The sequence below is a fragment of the Petaurus breviceps genome, unplaced genomic scaffold (assembly GCF_028583685.1).
Source record: "Petaurus breviceps papuanus isolate PSGF00001 unplaced genomic scaffold, PetGlider_PUasm1.0 186, whole genome shotgun sequence".
NCBI lineage: Eukaryota > Metazoa > Chordata > Mammalia > Diprotodontia > Petauridae > Petaurus > Petaurus breviceps.
In genome coordinates, this window is record NW_027185798.1 from 58,404,329 (window position 1) to 58,428,055 (window position 23,727).

Here is a 23,727-nt window from a genome sequence, read left to right on the forward strand (position 1 = left end):
AGTGTAACATAACATCACTCATATTTCCTGCCTTTGAATCTTGGAACCAAGAGTTAGGAAGTAGTTTGAATTGCCTAACAATAAAATTCTTCCCATTTCTTCCTTTTTTTTTTCTTTTTTTATTTATAAGCAATTGGGGTTAAGTAACTTGCTCAAGGTTACACAGCCAGTTATTTCTGGGTGTGGTGCTGAGTATCTGAGCCTGGATTTGATCCAGGTCATCATGACACTGGAGCCAGTGCTCTTACTCGCTGAGCCACCTGGCCGCCCCTAAGCAATTGGGGTTAAGTAACTTGCTCAAGGTTACACGGCCAGGTGTTTCTGGGTGAGTGCTAAGTGTCTGAGCCCAGGATTCGATTTCCAGGTCTTCTCAAACACTGGAGCCGGTGCTCTTATTCCCTGTGCTACCTGGCCGCCGCCCCCCCCCCCCATTTCTTAATAGACCTTTGATTTTATGTTTTCTTATATTCTAACTTACATATACTCAACACTCAAAAATCTATCAAAAAACTATCTCAAAAACAGTTCATTTTATTTCGTTGGACAAGAGAGGGAGAATAGTATAGCAGATAAAGATTTAGTCTTAGAGTTAAGAAAACCTAGCTTTATGTCCTGCCTCTGTCACATACAAGCAAGCTTTACCTCTCAAGGTCCCAGGCAACTCTCTAGAATGATCAGTGTTGAAGAGAATTTCCATACTGGAAGTTGTCCATATTGATTAAACCAGAGATGTGAATATACACTTCTCTCCCTCAAAAAAATTGGGCAAAGAATAGCTGACAAAAGTGGATTCCCTGATGCATACGGTTTCTTCCATTTCTAACATTCTATGATCTAAGGCAGTCTTATATACTTGTATATAAGTTCCTTCCATTTCTAACATTCTATGATCTAAGGAAATATATATATTTCTATATCAAAGAAATAGATCCCTTTAGTCAGACTACTGGCAAATCTGACACTCTGATCTAGGATAATCAGAAGCAGGGGTGGGAAATTTAATAAGTTCTGTAGCTAAAACCAGAATTTTTTGTAGTAAATTTTTAAATGTTATTGCGACTGCTCTGCCAATGAGTTTTTCTACAGTTCCAATGTCATTATTTTAGTCTTTATTTTCTCTTTGTTTCCAAAGTCACAATATAAGTCACTATTACGTGGCTTATAATTGCTTTGGCTCTTTTTAGGGAAGACCCAACTTTGTGAAATCATTATAAAGCACGTATAGATCCTGCAATAAGTTCTATTGTGGTGGAATATGAAGTAAATATGTTGGAAAGGGGCCTAAGTATGGAGTTAAGATATCTGGGCTCCAATCTTAGCTCTTACATATTAATCACTACCATGTACCCTTTGATCCAATGACACTGTCTCCTTCCTGTCCCCTCACACAAGACATCCTTATTCCCAGTTCTTGACATTTTCACATTTTCTCCTCCAGTTCCTAGAATTCTTTTTCATCTCCACCTCCTGACTTTCTACAAGAAGCCTTTCCTGATTCCCCTTCATACTAGTGCCTTCCTTCTATTGGTTGTCTCCAATTTATCCTCTATTAAGTCTTGTTCGTACATAGTTGTTTGCATATTTTGTCTCCCATTAGACCATGAGCTCCATGGGGAGCTCTTCTGCCTTTTTTTGTATCTTCAGTACTTAATATATTGCTGTAGCAGCAAGCACCCCAGCATCGCCAGGGTGGCTGCCAACACAGGTTCTTAGATCTGCTTTTCTAAAGGAAAGCAACTCAAAATGGGTTAACAAGCTTACTTTAATCAATCAAACATATATTGTTTACCTAGATCAGGGGGAAAAAGGTCAGCACCCCGAACTTCAGAGTATACAGAGGTTACAAGCATAAGTTACAAGAACATTTCAGCAGACAGGCTTCCAAACTTTCCAACCATTACATCCATACCAAATCACAGTTATCAGAGAGGGAAGCATCAACATCTGGGTTTTTCAAAGTGGGGGGGGGGGGTCTCAACAACGGCTGCCCAGAGTCTCATCTGGTCAAATCACACAACACTTCTCAAATTGAGTCTTAAAGCAAAGACTCCCATCAGGGCTTATATAGATTTCTCCTGGCTCAGAGAATGTAACAGCCTTCTTGACCCACTGCCCAATCACAAAGTATCTCCTGAGAAACAAGCTTCCCACTGGCAGGCTCCAGGTGCACTTAAGCCTAGGGGCAGGGAAGATCTTAAAAAATTTACATTCCCATTACATTTGGCCCCAAGATCTTTCATGCCCATAGCATAGACAATTTACATTTGAATTAGCACCAAACATCTCTTAGGTCACATTTTCAAGATACAGAACTAAAGTTACCAAAGTGGCCACTGGGCCTTAAAGAAACACAAAGTACACTGCATTATCACCTCAATTCAGAACAAGAGTCCAAATAAAGTTCTCTTGGGCAGAGGAGGGTGTCCTTCCACTCACACTGCTCCAGCCCCTGCTTCCAAGTCCAGAGAGGGGGCTGGGCAACAAAACCAACAGGGTGGGGTCCTTGGGGGTTCACGGCACTTCACCCCACCCACCACAGACACAAGTCCATCCTCCCCCTGGGTCCCAAACTGTAGGTGTTTAATAAATGCTTCTTGACTATTAAAGTTATGGCTCAACACAAACTTTCAGTTCAAATGCCCATTAACATTATTAAAATCTCTCAGCTAAATAACAGCATTAAATTTAAGGAGATGTCATGACAAGAAGAAAGTTGAAAAACCATAGCAACATCAAAAATCAGAGACAAACAGAAAGGTATAACTCCCAAGTCTTAGTGATTAAATATAATTCTTCAAGTGAAGATAGGATGACAGTGTTCAAAGTAAGAAATGAAAAAGGAAAAATATATCTACTCAAAGTCAGGAAAAGTCAATAAATACTACTGGAAACTGGAGGCTGTTTAAATACTATAGTGAAATAATATAATTGAGATTTGGAGTTTTTTTTTTTTAAATCTGCGAATATCTCAATTAGAAATAGCTATGTGCTGGATTTGGTGACAAAATGCCTATAATTCCAGCTGCCAGGAAAGCTCAGATGTAGTGAACTCTGCCAATCAAGTGTTTTCAGTATGGTAAAACCCCACAAACAGGAGTCACAAAGTTGCCTAAGGAGGAATTAACTGGAATAGGTCAAAAATGGGGCAGGTCAAAGCTCTCATGCTGTAGGATCATCCCTGTGACTATGTAGTCTTTGAACTTCCAACCTAGGCAAGATGAAGAGACCCAATTTAAAAATAAATGAAGAGAACTATGTAGGACTAGATTTCCAAAGGGGAAAGGAGTGTGTTTTAGAGATCCCCTATCCACTCAGCAACTGCTTACTAATAAGACAATATTCCCATGCTGAAGGTTCTCTGATAAAGGCCTCACTTCTCAAATATACAAGGAACTGAGACAAATTTATAAAAATATAAGCTATTCCCCAATTGATAAATTGTCAAAGGATATGAACAAGCAGTTTCAAAACTATGAAAAGTCACACAAAAATGCTCTAAAATCACTACTGATTAGAGAAGTGTAAATTAAAACACTCTGAGATACCATCTCATATCTATCAGACTGGTTAATATGACAGAAAAGGAAAGTGACAAATGCTGGAGGGAATGTGGGAAAAATGGGGACTACTGCAATGCTGGTGGAGTTGTGAACTTGTCTAACCATTCTAGGGAAGATTTTGGAACTACATCCACAGGGCTATAAAACTGTGTATACCCTCTGATCTGGCAATACTGTCTTTTGTCCTCTGAATTCCCAGAAGTTAGCAAACTGCCTGGCACATAGAAAGCATTAAGTAAATGTTTACTGACTAACTGACTGAGAATATTATAGGGACAGGAGAGAGCATGAGAAAAAAACACAGAGGAGGAAATGAGTAGGCATGTGGTAGGTGGGTAGGGAAGCTTCGGAGAAAAGAATAACTGGAATATAGAGTTCATATATTAGAAAATGGTAGAGAGTAAAGCTGGCTATTTGATGGTGAATCTGGAAGTGTTTTGTTGAATGGATTAAAGGGGGAAGGAGGACACAGAAGACAACAGAAAGAAAGAAACTGGCTAGGCTAGAAGGTAATTCACAGAATCAAGGAATGTTTGAACCAAAAAGGACCTCATTTATAATCTAGTCTATCTACCTCACTTTACATAAGAGAAATGAAGTCCAAAGATTCAGTGATTTGCCCAAGAACAAACAACTTGTCGATTACAGGACCAGAAGTCAATCTTGGATTCAGTGGTTTCAGATCATGGTGATTAGAATAGAGACAAAAGAAGTCTGAGAAACATTAACAGAAGTAGAGCTGACTATCCAGATCTCACTGAGAAAGTAACCCTCTAATGGCATTTCACAGATATTACTACTTACTAGTCAGGCAGGTAAGAATTCTTTTTTTAATGAGGCTACATCCAAACTAGAGAATAGCCAGAATTTGTCTAGCCCTTGAAGGCTTATAAAGTGCTTTGCATCTATTATCTCACCACAACCCCGTGAAGTGGCTACTATGGGCATTATAATTCACATTTTATATATGAGAAAATTGAAGGTGATGAACTAAGTCACTTTCCCAAGATCCCAGAACTACAAAGTACCTGAGGCAGTAATGAATCCCAGTGCCCTAAACGAACCAAAGCTGCTCCCCTGGTCCCTAGTCTCGTAGCCTGGATCTGAAGGGGTGTGAATCCTTACATCATCTACGTGGACCACTAGGTTTATATCATAGATTTAAGGCTGGAAAGAACCTTAGAAGAAACCAAGTCCAACCTCCTCATTTTACAGATGAGGGAACTGAGGCATTGTGAGGTTAAGAGACTTGCCCTGGGTCCACACATTAATAAGTATCTGAGACAACATTTGAAATCACGCCTTCCTGACTCCAGTTCAGTGCCCTAGTCTCTAGTCCATTATGGTAACTACATTCTCTGTAATATAGATTCTACCACAAGAAAATAAGAATAATAATACTGGTAAATCCCAAGAGTCTATAAAGATAATTTACACCTGTTTGTTATAACTCTTGCTATCCTCAGATACGTAAATATTATATAAAATAAAGTGCTACATAAATATTGCATAAAATGAAGTGCTACATAAATATTGTATAAAAATAGTATGGTATAGGGACAGCTAGGTGGCGCAGTGAATAGAGCTCCGACCCTGGAGTAAGGAGGACCTGAGTTCAAATCTGACATCAGACACAACACTTACTAGCCGTGTGACTTTGGGCAAGTCACTTAACCCCAATCGCTCTACTTTCCCCCTCCAAGAAGTACCCCCCCCTCAAAAGTGTGGTATAATGGATAGAGTGCTGCATCTGGTGTTAGGAGGGCTTGGGTTCAAATCCTATTTTATGAGTCTTCCTCTGGGTTCTCATTTCTCAGGGTTGTTTGTGAGAACCAAATGAGATAATGGATGTAAAGCACCTAGAAAACCTTCAAGTGTTATATAAATGCTCAATGATGATGATAAGTTAATAAAATATCACAGTTATCATCACTATTAATCATAATTGTCACAGTTTGGCTGTATTTCATTATATTTCTTATGTTTTTCTCTTTTTGAAGGAAGTCTCACTGGTGCTCATTAATAAAAACATAAGTAACTCAGGGGCCAAGAAAGTAGCAAACAAGGAACTTAAAACTAATTTGTAATTCCTACTAGCATTCATGGGAAAGAAACAAAGGTACTTTTAAAAAAGGGAGTTTCTTGGCCTTTGGAAACTATGTATTTAACTGCTTTATCAGCTGAAGCAATAAAAATGTTTAAAAACCTTGAATATAAGAACAGTGTAAAAAAATTTAAAATCTTGAAAATGTTAAGACATATGACAGAACTCTACAACTCTGATTTTTTAATAAATATTTTTTCTCCTCTCTGAAGACTTTGCCCACTCATTTCCTTGACAGGAAAAGCCCTCCAATTAGTAGGAAATCAGTAGTTAATGAAAATGAAGTTATTCAGAATGAGAGCATTACTACAAGAGCTGCCCTTGTCCTGCTCCTAGAAAAGAGCAAAAAAAAATTTTTAAAGATGGAAACAAAGTTTGACAATTGCCTTTTTTTTGTCAAAACCATAGGAGCTCTTCATTGCTGCTTCTTATCATGTGTGCTAAAAAACCTTTAATGACAGAATAAGTGTTTCACATATACTGTTTTTCTGGATTATGCTGTTACATAAAGCTAATGAACAAATGAAGCTTCTCAAAGAAACATGTTAAGTGTAGCTTTTAAAGTATTAGATTCCCTCTAGACCCTACTGCCACCAGCAGTTCTCTTGAAATCAATCAATCAATCAATAGATCAAAAGGCATTTTTAAGTGCCTATTACGTTCCAGACACTATGCTAGGCAGCATTATTCCCATGAGAGCTTAATACAATATAGCCATCCATGATTCTCATCTTCAAATTCAGCTATCATTATGGCTAGCATCGTTAGAAAAAAAATGAAAGATGGACTATTTTACTTGCTACAATAAAGAGACTAAGCAGCATCCAGCATACATTTCACATCTTCATTTTGTTCCACATAAACAGGAGTTTCCATACCAATCCAGGCTTTCTGTCATCAATCCACTGGGATCAAAATGCCCGGCCAATTCAGCCATTTCTTTCCAAGAAATATTTAAAAAAAGAAAAAGACAAAACTTGTTCTTGCTTCTCCTTATTTAGTGGAGGCAGGAAGAAAAGGAAGGAATAAAATTGTGTCATGTTGGATAATTCTATACATAAACAATTTCCTTTAAAATGAGAGGACAAGTGGCAGCTAGGTGGCACAGTGAATAGAGCACCAGCCCTGGAGTCAGGAGGACCTGACTTCAAATCTGGTCTCAGACACTTGACACACTTACTAGCTGTGTGACCTTGGGCAAGTCACTTAACCCCAAATTGCCTTGCCTTTCTCCCTCAAAATATGAGATGACAAATTGGGGGAGCAGGGGGTATAACAGTAGTTGCCTACACAGGCCATTATTTCGAATCCAATTATTGGAAAACTATTCCGATCTAGTCAGAGAATGGATGAGTGGAAGAAGATGAATTAAAGAGTAAGACAAAATGTTATGTAAAAATCATCAGAGGAAAAAAAAAACATGACGTTAAAAAAAAAAAAGATGTCTAAAACTTCTCAGGTCTCCAGTAGCAGGGAGGAAGACTGAAGCAATTACCCTGATATTTCAGCTCAAATAACCAATTCCCCTGGCATTTATATCTGACATTATTTCAAACGTGACTCATGCACACCTTTCTGCTCTTTCTAATCTTGGGATAAATCTATATTTATTTACGTGTGACTCCTAATCCCAAAATGGGCATATAAAAGTCTGTAGGATTTAAGAACAATTAGCAAATCAATGAATCATAGTTTTGTTTATAATTCTATTGTGAAGCATAACAATTATTAACTTAAATTAAAAGTATTTGTTAATTACAAGCACCAAATTGTAAAAATATTTACTTAGTCAGGACCCCTACTGTGAAATACCTGATTTGTGAACATAGTTATAAAAATTCAGACACACTATTATTTATATTTAGAAACTCCAGTTATATAGGTTTGCATAATATTGATTCACATGTGTTTTATAGAGTGTGATCAGCACTTCAACATATCTTGTCTAATCTGTCACATCTACTGATTTCATCCATCCTCTCTAATCAAAACTGCAATTTGATTTAGAGGATTTGGCTTAAGTAACTTGTAATGAGATTATAAAATAATAAAACTTACCCTTCTTGGGGGTATTTGAATTTTAAAGGAAGGGCTTGTTAAAGCAAAAGCATCTTGAATTAGTGGAAATAATTATGGAAATGCCTCCTTACACATGAGTCTTCTGAAGGCAGAGACAGAAGGCAGGGGAAGAACAGGCTCTAAAGAGAATGTTTTTCTTCTTCTAGGACGGCAAGATCATCATTTTGGCAAGGGAGCCCATGCTATGTTGGATATCCCTAATTGTCAGAAAGTTCTGTGTGTAAACCGCTCACTTCCTTTTTTCCAACAATCACTTTCATGTTAACCCTATAAAAACCTACTTCAAGGTCTTTGGAGAAACACAGAAGGACAGTTTTTTTTTAAAGAAGATATTTCTATATAACTAGATATGAGATAAACCATATTTGGTTAGGATTTTTGTTACATATCCAAATGAAAAATGTAGATAATGACCTTTTCAGATACTACTCATCAGGTTCACCTATTTTACGGTTCATTGATGCCTTAGACTTGCAGCTCACATGAGTCAAAAAACTCAAAGTCCCACTCACATTTTGTGCTCACAAATCAACGTAATGCAAATGGAACCAATAAAACAAAGATCAGTTAAGAGACTTGTTCCAGGGACATGTCAAGGAAGGAGCAGAATAAGGACTTATCTGTCTAGATCAATCCTCTTTCCATGTCAGAGTGGGGCAAACCCTGGCAAAAACTGACCAGACTCTCTTGTTCTATCCCTCTCCACATAATGCTTCTTTATCCTGGCTCTGGGATTACTTAGCTGTGTAGCCAAAAGTAAGCCACTTAGCTGCACTTAAGGCTCAGTTTCCTCAGGTATAACATCAGAGGGTAAGAAGATGATCTCAAGGATATGTGTAAGCATTAGAAGTCTATGATTCTAGTTTGCATGTAATTTGATGAATCTTGGCTAATATAAAAGGCAGAACATAAAAATACTCTCCATTTGCTATATTTTAAATAAAAATAGTCATTTTATGTATTCATTTATATCTTGAAAGATATAGCTCTTATCATTATAACCTAATGTGACAAATCAAACAAACTCCTGAGATTGACACCATATAATCTAAATGATTTTTTTTAAATTGAACCTGAAAGTAACTTAGATGAGAAGTTTTGCTTTTGAAAAAATTAGAGATTAAGGTTGTTCCCCTTCTAAGAGTGACAGCTAAAAAAGAATGAAAAAATGAAGAAAAACCCGGTTGAAATTTGGCATTTACTAAGAGGAGCAAGCAGAATTTATGTGTTAAGACAGTTTCAAAAAAGGGGGAAGGGATCAGAAAGCTTCTTTGACACTATTAAATTTCTTTGGTGGTAGCTTTGGCTGGGAAGGCAAGGTACAGAAGTTTCTTTCAGGGTTCTGACCAAGAGGTGGTGTCTGCGAACTTACAGGGATGGAACGGCTCAGGAACCTTGATGAAGAAGCAGAGAGGCCAGTGTAAGGTCGGAAGACGTATTCATCGGCCTTGGCGCTGTGCGGGCTGCTGTGGCTGTTGAGGGTGGTGCCAGCACTGGTACTCCGGCCGTACTGGTTGTTGTTGAGCTCAGGGTAATTTCTGGCAGGCGGCTGTGAGCTACCATTCAAGTGGTTGGAGAAATGGTTGACTGTGTAACCTGCCCTAGTGGGCGGTGTGGTCTTTTTGCTCTCTGAATCATCTGTTGCAGCATGCAGGTTCCCTAGAGAACTGGCTAGTCGAGTATTTATGGAAAAGCTGAACAGAAACACATGTAGGGGGGGAGGGAAAAACATACACAATGCATATCCATGTAAAGAATTCATGATTTTAAGACATCTATTTAAGACACTAAGGGAAAAGTGATGAGGACAATTCTGATCAAAGTACATGACGATCGAACAACTCCTTTCTCTTTCTTGATGATGATATTATGTGTTGCTTATATATGGACTCAAACTTCTGTCGTCAAAAAAAATTATTCAAGGCATAAGAAGCTAGGCTAAATGCTTTGAATCGGGATCTTGAAATAAAACATATGGGGTCCTTTATGTTCCAGGGCATCAATTAAATGAAAATGGCTTTCTCAGAAGAAACAACAGATTTTAGTATGCAACATTTAACTCAATGTCCATTCAATCTGAAGCCTATGTCAATGGTCGCTGACAAATTTAGGTTCCAACCACATATATCATGTGCATTATAAAATAAGAAATGAAAATACTATTTCATATTCACAGATTACAAATTCACAGGTGCTGCCAAAGTTTGAAGATCATTTCCTGGATCACTGTAAAGGGGAAGATTACAAGGTAGACCTTTACACAAAGCTCTGCTCTTTAAGTCTCGTACCCAATTTAATGCTGGCAGAGAGACAGAACAAAACTCTCCAAATATCTCTTTACTCCTAGTGCCACCATAACCTGTTCCCACCCCTGCAGGGCACTAATACAGTCTAATCAAAATAGAGGCCGGCCCTACTCCCCACCTTCCCCTTGCCATCCCTTCCCCAGAGGTGACAGCCCCCTAGGTCGGCTGCTGCGGTCACAATCATTTTCACAACACTGACTACAGTTTCTCGCCCTGACACTCCTGGAAAGTGATAGTACCTTGAAGGAAAAGGAGAGAGAAAACATACCTCCTTGTGCTGGAGCCCGAGGAGCATGAACCTCTGTTTATTCTCTTGGCAGAGGCTGAAGGTGACAATACCACCTTGGAGGGCTTCAAAGGAGATATGCAGCCTTGTGAGGAAGAGCACACTCTTTGGGGAGAGGTGGGGAAAAGCATCACATTACATTTCAGACACTTCAAAAATATTCAATAACTTTTAAAACGCAGACAAGAAAAAAAATCCCAACTAGATAAAGTTAACAAAAGTCATGTACACCAAATACATTCTGATAAGCCCTTCCTGATGTCTAATAATAGAAGGAACACTGGACTGAAATGTGACTATGAGGGGTCTAATAATTATAATGACTTAGTGTGTGTGAGTTTACAAAGGATTTTCCCTACAGTAACCCTCTAAAGTCAGGGGATACAAACATTATCTCCATTTTACTAGTGAAAAAAGTTCAGAGAGATGAGTTAAATTAATTGCCCAAAGTCACACTTTCTAACTGACACAGTCTTGTCTTCTGAATTCACTGTTCTCTACTCTAAATAATACAGCTTGCTTTTTAATGAGGTTGCTACCAAATGTGTTGAATCCTGAACAAAAATCTACATTTGTCTCTCCTTTCTCTTAAGACATTCTATGAAACAGGGACTTCATTTAACTGTATAATTCCACTGCTTTCCACCTCCTTTGGAAAGCACTCTGCCACTAAAACAAGGATGGGAAAAGTTATATAAATTAAATGTTCTCAAGCACCCAGAGACTGAAGAGGCAACTTTCTGGCAACCACTCAGCATTCTCTCAAACAAAATTTCTAAATGTTTGATAAGATCTACTGAAGAAGAACAAAAAAACACTGGATAGAGCACCAGGCCTGAGTTTAAAAGACCTGAGTTCAAACTCAGCCTCTGATACTTACTGCCTGTGTGACCCTGGGCAAGTAACTTAATCTCTCTCTGCCTCAGTTTCCTCAACTGTAAAATGGGGATAATAATAGCACCTCTCTCCCAGGGCTACAGTGAGGAACAAATGTGTTAATATGTGTAAGACCCTCAGCACAGTGACTGGCACATAATAGACACTTAGTAAATGTTCATCCTCCTTCCCCACCATTTCTTTGGCTATCACAAAACTTTCAGATGGAATCCTGACACTGCTGACAGCTAGGGAGAAAGTTATGAATAGGAAAAGACTAATCGTTTCCTCCTTAAAATGGAGGAGATGAGAAAATATCAAAGGGGAGGGAAGTCCATAAGCAGAAAACAGTTATTCATTGTTTTCCATTTCAGAGCAACACACATATACTCCAAAAAGAAAAAGAAAACGAATCAAGGGAAAATATTTGACTGAAGAAAATCTAGATATGTAGAAATATAGCCCTCCAACTCAGAGAGAGAAAAGCAGTGACTTTGGAAAAGTCATCTGTAAACTGGTAAGATTGTATTTGATCTTTAAGGTTCTAAAATCCTATGCTCCTACATATCCTCTTAATGTCTTAAATAATGCAGTAATGTTTCTAAATATACAACCACAATGAAATAAATGGAGACTGAAAATGAAAATGAGTTAGGAATGGCGATAGGGTGGAGTGGAAAAAGTCTGGGTTTGGGAGTCATAGGACCTGGGTTCACTGATGCCAATTACCTAGATGACATCAGGCAAATCACCTAAACTCCATTTCTTCCTCATCTATAAAATGAGATGGCTGGACTGTCAGTGATTAAGGTCCCTTCTGGCCATGGAGTTGGATCCATGATATTTTAAAGTATCTTCTACACTGAGGACATCAAATAGCACTTCAAAACGGATAGGACACAAACTAAAAAACTCCCAATCCATGTGCTATTTTAGTTTTTAAGTATGTCCAAGTTAGGAAATGTTCCAAAGGATTATAGTTATAGGCTGTCCAGAAACCTGACTTTATCAGTACCTGAGAGGCTGTGACATTGATCTGGCATGTTGTCTCATTTCCTCCAATCGACTGAAATCAAAAGCAGATGTTTACATATTACCAAAGAGTAAGGGAGCATTATTTTACTTCCTTATGAAAATATATGATCAGACAATTACATGTTATCCTCATGAAGTCACACTAGTAAAAATATAAAACTGGCAAGGAAAATTTTTTAAATGACTTTTTACATAAGAAGCTTGCTTTTTTTTTAATGCTTATTTCTTCCAGATCTGGCTTTCCATTTTGCTAATGTTCTTATAAACTGGCTACTTCTTGACTCCACAAATAGAACACTGCTATGATCTTAATTCAAAGGATCTTCTATAACTTTTTATCCAAAAGTAAGCAAAAAAGATTTCCAATAAAGATGGTGAAGCGAAAAGTTTAAGCTAAGTGCAGCTCCCCTCAAAAAGTCCCCAGCAAAGATTAAAAAACAGATGATGCAATGCTCAATAAAACCAAAGGGAAACAGTAGTCATTTTTTTCCATCCAGACCAGGGCTACACAGAAGATGATCTGTGGGCACTGGAGGACCTGAAGCCAGTTCAGTTTCTGACAAACGAGGCCTACTCAGCTCTGGCCTGTCAAAGTTAAAGCAAGGAACAAAGTCACACTCTATTAAGGTAACTGTCCAAAGAGACAGAGACGGGGATCTCCAGACAGACTGAAGCCAGCATGCTCTCCAATATATGATATATTGTTGAGGCCAAACAGGACCACAGCAGGGAACAAAACCAACTACCAATGGGTCAGCGTACAAGGCAAAGTACACAGAAGAGAGACCAAGGTCAGCAACTATATTAGGACCTCAGGTAGCAAGGGCAAAAACCAAAGATTCATGTAGAGTGGAGGTCCTGGTTCTAACACTGGACACAGTTCTCTGACACAGGTCATAGTTGTGGAGGAGGGTGTAAGGAAGAAGACCAGGAACTAGCCACCCCATCGAGAACTGTGACAGGGCAACAGTACTGGCAGTAGTATTCAGATGACAGAGAGGGGCTACAAGACCAGGCTCTAGCAAACCCATATGAGAGGAAAAGAGGGGGGTAGAATCTGGTTCTGGTACAGTACCACAAACCTCCAGAAAGATATACCTCAAATTCAGAGCTTTCAAGTAGAAGGAAAAAATGCCATAAGGGGTTAGGAAAAAAAAGGATTCACACATCAAAGAATTAAAGTCAGGATCATACAAGACTATCCTAAAAACATTCTAAGCAGGAAAATTTGAAAGACAATATCCCAAAAAGCAAAATAAAAAGGTTTAAATCCTAGAATAATTCATCTGGGAAAATGGAAGTATTTCATTTCAGGAGAATAAAATTAATCTTGAATAGAATAGAAAACTTTCAAGTATTCTTGATGATACCATCAGAAGGTGGGTAAAACTACAGAAACGCAAACACTGGAGTCAAGAGAAATCCTTGGAATGATAAATGTTGTTCAGTGATTTCAGTCACATCTGACTCTTCATGACCCCATCTGGGATTTTCCTGGAAAAGATACTCTAGGAGTTTGCCATTTCCTTCTCCAGCTCATTTTATAGATGAGGAAACTGCAAACAGGGTTAAATGACTTGCCCAGGCTCACACAGCTAGTTAAGTGTCTGGAGCCAGATCTGAACTCAAGTATTTCTGACTCCAAAACCAGCACTGTAGCCACTACATCAGGTAAATATGACAGGTAAATACATTCTAGCAACTAGAAAGATCTTAATCACGATGGAATGCTTAAATTCTAACAGGTAGAGGAGACAAAGGTCTCTTCAGAACAGTCTTCAAGGGTCACAAAAGAATTAAAAACAAAAACCAAGACTTAGCATTGCTTTTGTCTTGATTTGCTTTGTTTTAAGAGAGGAAAGGGAAGAAAAAATATATACTAGAGAAGAAATAAGGAAAGGAACTTCCTGTTTTTCATAATTGGGGTGTACCAGAAGACGAGAGTACAAACACAGAAGTAGAGGGGCGTGGACATCTCATGAACCTTACTCATCTGAACTAGGCAAAGGTAGGTTGAAAACATACACATGCATGCATATACAAATGCATACACTCAGGCACAGACCTTGATGTGTAAATTCACCATATTCAACAAGGAAATAAGCAGGAGCTAGGAGAAGGAAGAGAGAAGTTAGAGTTGAGGAGGGAATATTCATAAGCAAAACAAACTCCAAAGGGGATCATCAATTGATTAACCAACAAGCATTTATTAAATATCTACTATGTGCCAAGTACTAGGTGTACAAAAAATAAAAGAAAAAAGCCCCTAACTTCAAGGTGTTTGCATTCAAAGGTGGAGCGGGGGGAGACAGCATGAAACTACACAAATATACAATAAGGCATACTTTGGGAAGGAGGGCATTAGAGATCCTATTCACAATTATGAATAGATGCTGATTTGAGATAGATAAAACAGACAATAGTGATTACACAAAACTGATAAGCTTCTTCACAAATAAAATCAATGCTGAAGAGATCTTTGCAGCAAATTCCTCTGATAAAGATCTGATATTCAGGCTAGGAGAGACAGAGCATGGATACAATGCAGAGAAAGATGAACTGCCTCTGTTCCTCCTGGCCGCTTGACCCCCTGGACACGTCACCTAAGCTTCCCAGTGCTCCTCTCTGTAAGATCAGACTTGCAAAAAAATGCCAACTTAAATGACAAAAGGAATGACCTCATCTAGGAGTTCCCTATGCCCAGTCCCTAGCCCATCCCTATCAAACTTATAACAATCTATAAGAACAGAAGATATTGTCCAAGAGATTAAAAACAAGGTCAAAGAATATGAATGGGCAGTTCTCAAAAGAAGAAATGTCGAAATGAATAATCGTACAATCCATCAGTAAATTACTAATGCACCCTGGGAGAAGTTTTGAATTCAAACGTTTTGGGTCATAATTTAGTACTTTATGCCCAAATCCACAAAATCCTTTGACCAAGAGGTATCACTACTAGGCACGGAAGTCAGAGGGAAAGGACTCATATGAAAAAAATATTGATAGAAACAGGTTTGTTATCATAAAGAACTGGAAACAAAGTAGATAGCCAAAATGTGAGTGAATGAGTAAGTGAGTGAGTGAGTGTGTGTGTGTGTGGGTGCCTATGTGTGTAATGGAACATTATCATGCCATAAGAAATTACAACAGTGATGGATTCAAAGAAATATGGAAGATTTGGGGAAGGGAATAAGCATTTATATAGTGCCTACAATATACCAAGTATTGTGCTAAGTCAGGGGTTGGGAACTTGTGGCCTTGAGGTCGCAAGTTCCCCACCCCTGTACTAAGCACTTTAAAAAAAAATTATTTCATTTGATCCTTATAAGAATCCTGTGAGATAGGTGCTATTATATCCTTATTTTACAGATATGGAAACTGGGGCAAACAGAAGTTAAGTGCCTTGCCCAGGGTCACAAAGCTAGCAAGCAGCCGAGGCTGGATTTTAATTCAGGTTTTTCTAACCCCAGGCCCAGAATTCTATCCACTGTTCCACCAGCTGTCCCAATATGTAAGAAATGAGGCAGACTGAAGTGAGGTAGAAGTAGAAGAATTATTTATACAATAACTCCAATCGTGTAAAGCATAACAACTGTAAAAGATTTAAGAATTGGGATCAATGAAATGATTACTCATGACTTTAGAGGACCGATAAAACATTTCAGAAGAATGTTTCCCATCTCTCAGCAGAGGCAGAACAGAGTAGGTACAGAATGAAACATATATTTCAAGCACAACCAATGTGAAATTTTGTTTTGCTTGTCTATACTTATTTGTTATGAGAGAGCTTAATTTAGAGGGTAGGGGTGGGGAGAGAACTTGATGGCTAGTGATAGTGATTCTTTTTTTTTTTTTTTAAAGCAATCGGGGTTAAGTAACTTGCTCAAGGTTACACGGCCAGGTATTTCTGAGTGGGTGCTAAATGTCTGAGCCTGGGATTCGATCTCCAGGTCAATCCAACACTGGAGCCGGTGCTCTTACTTGCTGTGCTAGCTGGCTGCCCCTAGTGATAGTGATTCTTAAAAAAAGAAGAAGAATGTCAATGAAATATTTTAAAATACACAGAGAACAGCAGAAGGAAGTTCAGTAGAAACACAGAGGACCAGGAAAGTTTAGTATTATTTTTATACATTTTCTAAAAAGGACAAACTGTAGATGATAAGTTCACTATTCAATATACAATCTTGTTTTTTTCTATAAGGAATTGTTGTTATACTGTCAACTTGTTAAATTGACAATAAAAAAGGAAATTTAAATAAAAAAATAAAGTCTCTAGAATCAGCATCATAAAGAATTATATTGCTTCATAGAACCAAAAATCATTCATTTTATGGCAAACTTGGAAAGAAAATAAGATTCTTAAGAAAACAAGGCCAATTTTTGAGTATTAGAAAACTAAAATTAGACAAGAAAAGGAATATAAAGAAAAAAACCATATGTCTTGGGCTTTTAAAAATCAGGACAATTGATTTTGGTTTTCCACTTTACCTTATTTTCCAAAAATGTTCACAACTTAAACATACAAATAATTATATATGTGTTTACATACATACAACATAAATGATATATATGGATAGATATGTTCCAATTTAAGCCATGTATAACAGAAGCTCAAGGAAAAGACATGGTTAGTGAAAAGGAATAAATAAAAAATAAACTTACGATAAGAAAATTAACTTTAGGCTCCTTTTATTCTGGTTGTAAACTGTGGTGGTAGCTTGAAAGTAGAAATTAACTATTGGTTGCTAAGTACAGTTTACCATCCTGCTTCAGGAAACTGCTATGGCCTTTCCTTTATGTCTCAAACTAGCAGCAAAGACTGTCTCACAAATCACAGGTCTATACAACCAAAAGCCAACTTCAGTCTGTTTCCTTTTTATGAGGGGACCCTTGGAAAGTCAACTTTTCAATGTGGTTCCATTACTACCACAACATTTGGTGAAAGAATTTTTCTGCTCCTATAACAGAGATGTAATTCATCTGGCAGGTCCATGGGAAAATGTTCCATCAATCAATAAGCATTTAATAAGTGCCTACTATGCATAGGGTCCTGTACTGCAGATACAAAGACAAAATTCAACAGTCTTTACCTTCACAGAATTTACATCCAATCAAGGGAAACAGTATGTTCACAAATAACAAATATATAATATATATATAATGCATATAATATATGGTGGTTTCTATATATTATGCATACTATATGTTTCTATATATTATATATGTAGTCATCTGGGAGAGGGGGAGTTAGCAGTTGAGGGGATATCAAGAAAGGCTTCATGGGGCAGCTACGTGGCGCAGTGAATAAAGCACCAGCCATGGAGTCAGGAGGACCTGGGTTCAAATCCAGCCTTAGACACTTGACACACTTACTAGCTGTGTGACCTTGGGCAAGTCACTTAACCCCAATTGTCCTGCCTTCCCCCCTCAAAAAAAAAAGGCTTCACATTGAAAGTGGTGCTCAAACAGAGTTTTAAAGAAAACAAAAGGGTCTAAAGGGCTGAAATCACATAAGAGTACATATTCTGGGAAATACAGAATAGTAAATGCAAAGATGCGAAGAAGGGAGATGTAATATGATGTGCAAAGAATAGCAAGAAGGCATGTTGGGATGGACCAGAGAGTGCAGGAAGGGGAGTACTATATAATAAGATTGGAAATGTTGTGTGGGGTCAGATTGTGAGGGATTTTCAAAGATAAACGGAGGAACTTATGTTTGATGCTAGAGGCTAGAAGAAGCCATTACTGAGTGAGTAGGTGAGTGTCATGGTTACACCTGCACTTTAGGAAAATCACTTTGGCAGCTATGTGGGAAATGTGGAAAGGGGAGAGCAATTAGGAGGTAACTGCATGGAGGTGACACATGATGAGGGCCAGGAGGAGAGCAGGGACCTTGTAAGTACAGAGAAGGGGGATAACAGAGGAGATGTGAAGGCAGCAGTGACAAGATCTGGCAAAAATGTGGGGTAAGGAAGAGCGAGGAGTCTAGGATAATGTCGAAGCTGTGAATCTGGGTAACTGGAAGAATGGGGGTCCCCTTTCCAGAACTGGGAAGTCTGGGAGAAGAAGGGCTATTCGGAGGAAAATATGAGTTCTGTTTTGGACACATGGCAATGATGTATAGAGGACATCTAGTTTGAAATACCCAACAGGAAAATGAAGATGTGTAGCTGGAGTTCAAAAGAGATTAGGGTCAGATACAACGATTCAGGAGTCATAAAGATATCATAAAGATGACAAGAAAACCCATGGAGTTAATGAAGGATAGAGAGAGAAGCTAAGAAGACGCAGGACTGCATCTCTAACCAGGGGGTATGATATGGATGAAGAGCCAGAAAACAAGACCTGAGAGTGGTCAGACAGGTATGGCGAGAACCAAGAGAGATCAGTGTCACCAACACCGAGGGAGTAGAGAGTATTCAGTATGAGAAGGTAAGCCAACCATACCCAGTGCAAAAGAGGGAGCAAAGTGGGATGTGAAAATCTCCCCTATTCTGGAAAAAAAAAACCCTCCTTAAATTCTAGCAGCCACTCAAAATACCATCCCATACCTCTTCTCTGTTTTACAGTCAAACTTCTAGAAAAAAATAAAACTGGGCACTGGATGTATCCACTTCCTCTCCTCTCATTCATTTCTCTGCCCTTTGCCATCTTGGCTGCCAGTTTCATCTCTCAACCAAAACTCTTAATTGCAAACCTAATGGCCTTTTCTCAATCCTCATTCTTCTAACATCTTACTATGCTCTCATCCTAGATGCTCTCTCCTCCCTGGGGTTTGGTGACACTGCTCATTCTTCATTCTCATTTATTTGGCCACTTCTCAAGTCTCCCTTGCTGAGCCTTTGAGGATCCCCAAGGTTCTATCTTGGGCCTTCTAACCTACTCTCACTACACTCTTTCACTGAGTGACCTCATCATCTTCTATGCTGCTGCTCTCTCTTGGTTCTCACCCTACCTTTCTGACCACTCCTTCATGGCCATCACTCATATCATTCCCTTGGTGGGAGAGGTTGTCACCACACAGGACAGAAAAATGGAAACCCCTCAGAGAGATTTATAAAATGTCTATGTGCATTAACTGCCTCCATCTTCCTCATCCCACTGATTATTAAATTAATGGAAGATTTAAAGTCGAGGGTTCAGAAATCAGATACAACTTTAAAGTAACTGCCAAGTTCAAACCAAGACAAGTTTAAACTTTGTAGGTATGTATATCTCAGGTGCTTTTCCAGGTCCTTAATATTACTCAGAACTAGAAGTTAACCCTGGGAGAAATGACAGAAGACTTGGCAGCAAACAGAATGGTATACTGTTGTATCCTCACTGCAGAAAAACGTAGTTGCACAAATATATTAAGGGCTGTCCATGACGTGAAAAGATGAATGAACTCAAATGAAAAATGAAGAAATTGTAACAATTTTTTTAAATTAGTGGTGGATTCGATTATTTAAAAGACATGGAGAAAATCGTGTGTGTGTGTGTGTGTGTGTGTGTGAACAAAGGAAACTCATTCTGAATTAAGCACATGCAGAGGCAATACAATTAACTTACCTAAGTACACTAGCTGTTGATGAGCGTGGCTGTCTCTGATTTTTTAAGGCACGAAGTTTGTCTCCCTGTGTAATGGCATTTTTAATTTCCAAGTCCACATCGTCATCGGTACTTCCCTGGAAAAAAAAATTTTTTTTTAAGCATAAAGTTTATATAACAACTATCCACAGTGATTGGGCTTCTTACAACATCCTCTAATACAATGATAAAGTCCTTTAAAATGTCAGCTATATCATCTGTATATTTATTACTAGGACATGTAAGCATCAAATTCAAAAGCATGATAAACACACACCTGCATGTAATATGAAATGAAAAGTGTCCAGGACTCAGAAGACCAGGGTTGAAGTCTCATTTCTAATGCTTACTTGCTATATTTTGGACGTGATGAAGACAAGATGCCTATGGAATATTCAGTTTGAAATGTCATCCTGTGTGACCTGTCCTTCCATCATCTGGACACATCTTTTAAAAGTCTAAGTTATTCCCTGAGCATCCATAAATATCTCTTTAGACAGCTCTCCATTTTCTTCTTCCTATCTTCTTATTTTTTTATCCTCAAAATTTCATTCTTGAGAACTAAACATATATCTAGTATGGAAAATTTTAGGTCATGAGATCTTACCTATTCTTCAGTTTCTTTTGAGTTATGAGTCCCTTTGGCAATTTGGTGAAGACTATGGACCCCTTTTAAGAACAATGAATAATGACCTACAAAGTAGGAGTTCTTAACCTGGGGTCCATGAACCTGGCTGTTGTATATTTTGATAACTGTATTCTATATATAATATAGAATATAATTAGATTCCTTGGAATCCTATGCATTTTTATGCATTTAAAAATAGTACCTTTTAAAAAGAAGCTGAAAAATCTCTTCTCTAAAGGATCTGGTAAGGAAACTCCCTCTCCCAAAGCAGATTGGCATCTATTCTGCAAATGAGTTGTACTTAGGTTGAGTGACTTGCCCAGGGTCACAACATACAGTTAATACATATGAAAGGCAGAACTTGAACCCAGGTCTTCTTTAGGACCTTCCTAAAGGTCCAGTGACCCTTTAACCCACTATACCATGCGGCTCTCATGCATGATATTTAAGTCAATTTAAAGTTTAGAGTTTAGCCAAAGTTTAAAGTTTAGTCAAATTGTGATGCCAAACTATGGCATCAAATGTAAATTTGGACACTGAAAATAACAGAAGAGAAAGCAATGAAAAAGATAAAGAAATGGCACATGAAAATTTCTAAAAACAAGAAAAGACTGAGATAATGTGAGTCATATGCCACATGGACATGACTTTTAAATGGAAAGAATGCTGATTTGGGAAGGGAGCAACCATGAGGTGTTTTTTTTTTTAAGCAATTGGGGTTAAGTAACTTGCTCAAGGTTACATGGCCAGTTATTATTTTTGTGTGGGTGCCAAGTATCGGAGGCCAGAACCGATCCCAGGTCTCCCGACGCTGGGGCCGGCGCTCTTACTCATTGTGCCACCTGGCCACCCCAGCAACCTGAGTTCTAATGCCAGTTCTACCACTGATTTGCTTTGTGACCTAAAATAAGTGATTTCTGCAGACCTCAGTTTCATCTGTAAAACAAGGCAACCAGATGCTCTGTAAGGCCCCTTCTAGGCTTTACTATCCAATGGTCATTGGAATACCATACCAGCTTAAATGCATGATTTTGCCAATAACTTGCTTGGAATAATATGTGTAAAGGGGGAAAAAAGAGAAGGAACAAATCGGGGAAAGAGAACTGGAAAATGTTATTGAACAAGGAATTAAACATATATGCATTTACAAAAACATCATATTACCTGTAGATTGAATTTCACTGTAAATACCTCTTCAGGAGTAAAACCTTACACACTAGACATCCCTAAAGCGCTTTAAAAATAAAAGCAACTATATGTTCTCAGATGAAATAGTTAATTAACAATGTCTGAAAACAGGGAGCTGAACCAAATTACCTCTAAATATCTCTTTTATCTCCATGATTATACACTGCTAAGAAGAATGTCAAAAACAGAGTTAGGAACCTACAGCATGGTTTAAAGATAAATCCTGGAGAACTTTAAGAAGATATGAAATATGATTTTCAAGAAAGAAATGCCTAAGGGCCAGTTTTTGTTTTGCTCTAAGATCCCACCCTCTAAGAGTGGTCTCCTTTTGGTCTCTGCAATAACAGTTTCATGACACTTTGTAAATAAAATAGCATCGGTATTTTGATAACTCAACCCCCCCCCCTTCCCTTCCTTACATAGATATTGGCTTTATACCAAAATTTGTTTTATAGAAAAGCATTATATCAAGGTTTCAATGTAATTTAAATGAGTGGACATTAATATAAAAATCTTTAAGTATAAACAACATTTAAAAGATCCTTAACATCTGTCACCATTTTACAATGTAAAAAAGGGAAAAGTTGTTTAAGTATTCTCAGAAGAGGAAAAACTGGGACATACATAACTTCTTCCTGGCCATTCATTAAGTGCTATTAAGCATCAAATGTACCATCACTGGGGATGCAAAGACAAAAACAGTCCTGTTCTCACTGCTCTTAAGGAACTTATGTTTCCTTAGCCAGAAAATAACATGTTCACAGATTAAGTATAAAAAATATTCCAAATAAGGTCAATTCAGGTGAGGGAAGAAGGGAGGGAGGAAGCACTAATAACTACAGAGTTGAGAAAAATCCTCTTAGAGAAGATGGCACTTGAGCATAGCAGAGAAAGTAAATGAGGACCATAAAGCAAGAAGAAGCAACCAATGAACTTAACACATTTCAAGAACCCCTAATAGGATGGAGCTCCTAGAGTGTATACCAGTGGATAGGAAGCAACAGGTCTTTACTAAGCTGCAACAGCATCTGGTGGCATGAAGTGATGCTTCGAGCTATCAAGGGTTCTAAGATCCCGTATGCTTCATTTGTACTGCCCCACAAAACCATAATCATGATGCCATCCTAAAGTTCCCGACTCTCGTAAATGATCTCCAGTCTCAAACACCATAGCATTGCTAAATGGCCACATCTGAAATTTTACCCACAAGAAGTGCTGACATGATGATTGTGATTTCTTTCCCAGTCCTCCCTCCTCCATTTAGGCAACTATAATAGTCACTTGTAAAAGAAAAAAAAATATTTTCCTAGTAAGAGTAGAGGAAAGAGGGAGAAGGGAAGAAAGAAGACAACAGAGAGGGAAAGGGTGCAATGAAAAAGAGGTCATTTGAAGAGATGCACACATTAATTATTCAGATGCTTTACATTCTATTAATATTGTACCAGTCACTTGTTCGGTTATAAATTGATCCTCTACAAAAATAAAAGTCATTTTAAAAAATAGGAGCTTGGTGAACTTGGTGAAGTTCTCAAAAAAGTGAAAAACAGTAATTTACCAAGCTATCAGAGACTAATTTAATGATTTAGATCAGTATGATTTAGAAAATTCTACATTACTTCATGTTAATTATTTTTCTCAATTACTGAAAAAATACATTTGTATCTTCAGATGTCTTTATTTGTAACTACATGGTTTTTTAATCCATCCTGTCAAGGGCTCAATAAGCACAATAAGGAAAATAATGAAAGAGTCTGGGGTCCAACATAAAATCTTCTGGTTCATAAGGCTCTTCATAACCTGGTTCCAGGCTTCTTGCACCTTACTCTCTCTCGTCATGTATTCCATGATCCAGTGGCACTGGTCTCCCCTTCCTAATCCTCCCATAAGACATTCTGTCTCCTATCTCTGTGCATTTTCCCGCATGCCTGGAACCTTCTCTAGCCTCATAATCCACCTCCTGGCTTCCTGAAAGTCTCAGCTAAAATCCCATCTTCTTTAAGAAGCCTTTCCTGGTCCCCTCTTAATCTTAGTGCCTTCCTTCTGAGATTATCTCCATTATATCCTGTACATATCTTCTTTGTAGAGAGTTGTTTGCA

The 23,727-nt window shown here is 38.1% G+C and overlaps 1 protein-coding gene across 2 annotated transcripts in view; it reads right to left on the minus strand.

Annotated features, from left to right (window-relative positions):
- Window positions 1–9,001: 9,001 nt before the first annotated feature.
- The window catches only part of CDC14A (cell division cycle 14A), a 208,905-nt gene continuing 194,179 nt past the window's right edge, over window positions 9,002–23,727 (minus strand). The window contains exons 13-16 of one of the 2 annotated variants that reach the window (XM_069090526.1): window positions 19,798–19,913; window positions 12,227–12,277; window positions 10,318–10,440; window positions 9,002–9,437 (exon numbers count right to left, since the gene is read on the minus strand). In XM_069090526.1, coding sequence (XP_068946627.1) covers window positions 9,002–9,437; window positions 10,318–10,440; window positions 12,227–12,277; window positions 19,798–19,913 — 726 coding nt within the window. The remainder of the gene's footprint in view (window positions 9,438–10,317; window positions 10,441–12,226; window positions 12,278–19,797; window positions 19,914–23,727) is intronic. The other variant, XM_069090525.1, reaches the window with a different exon arrangement.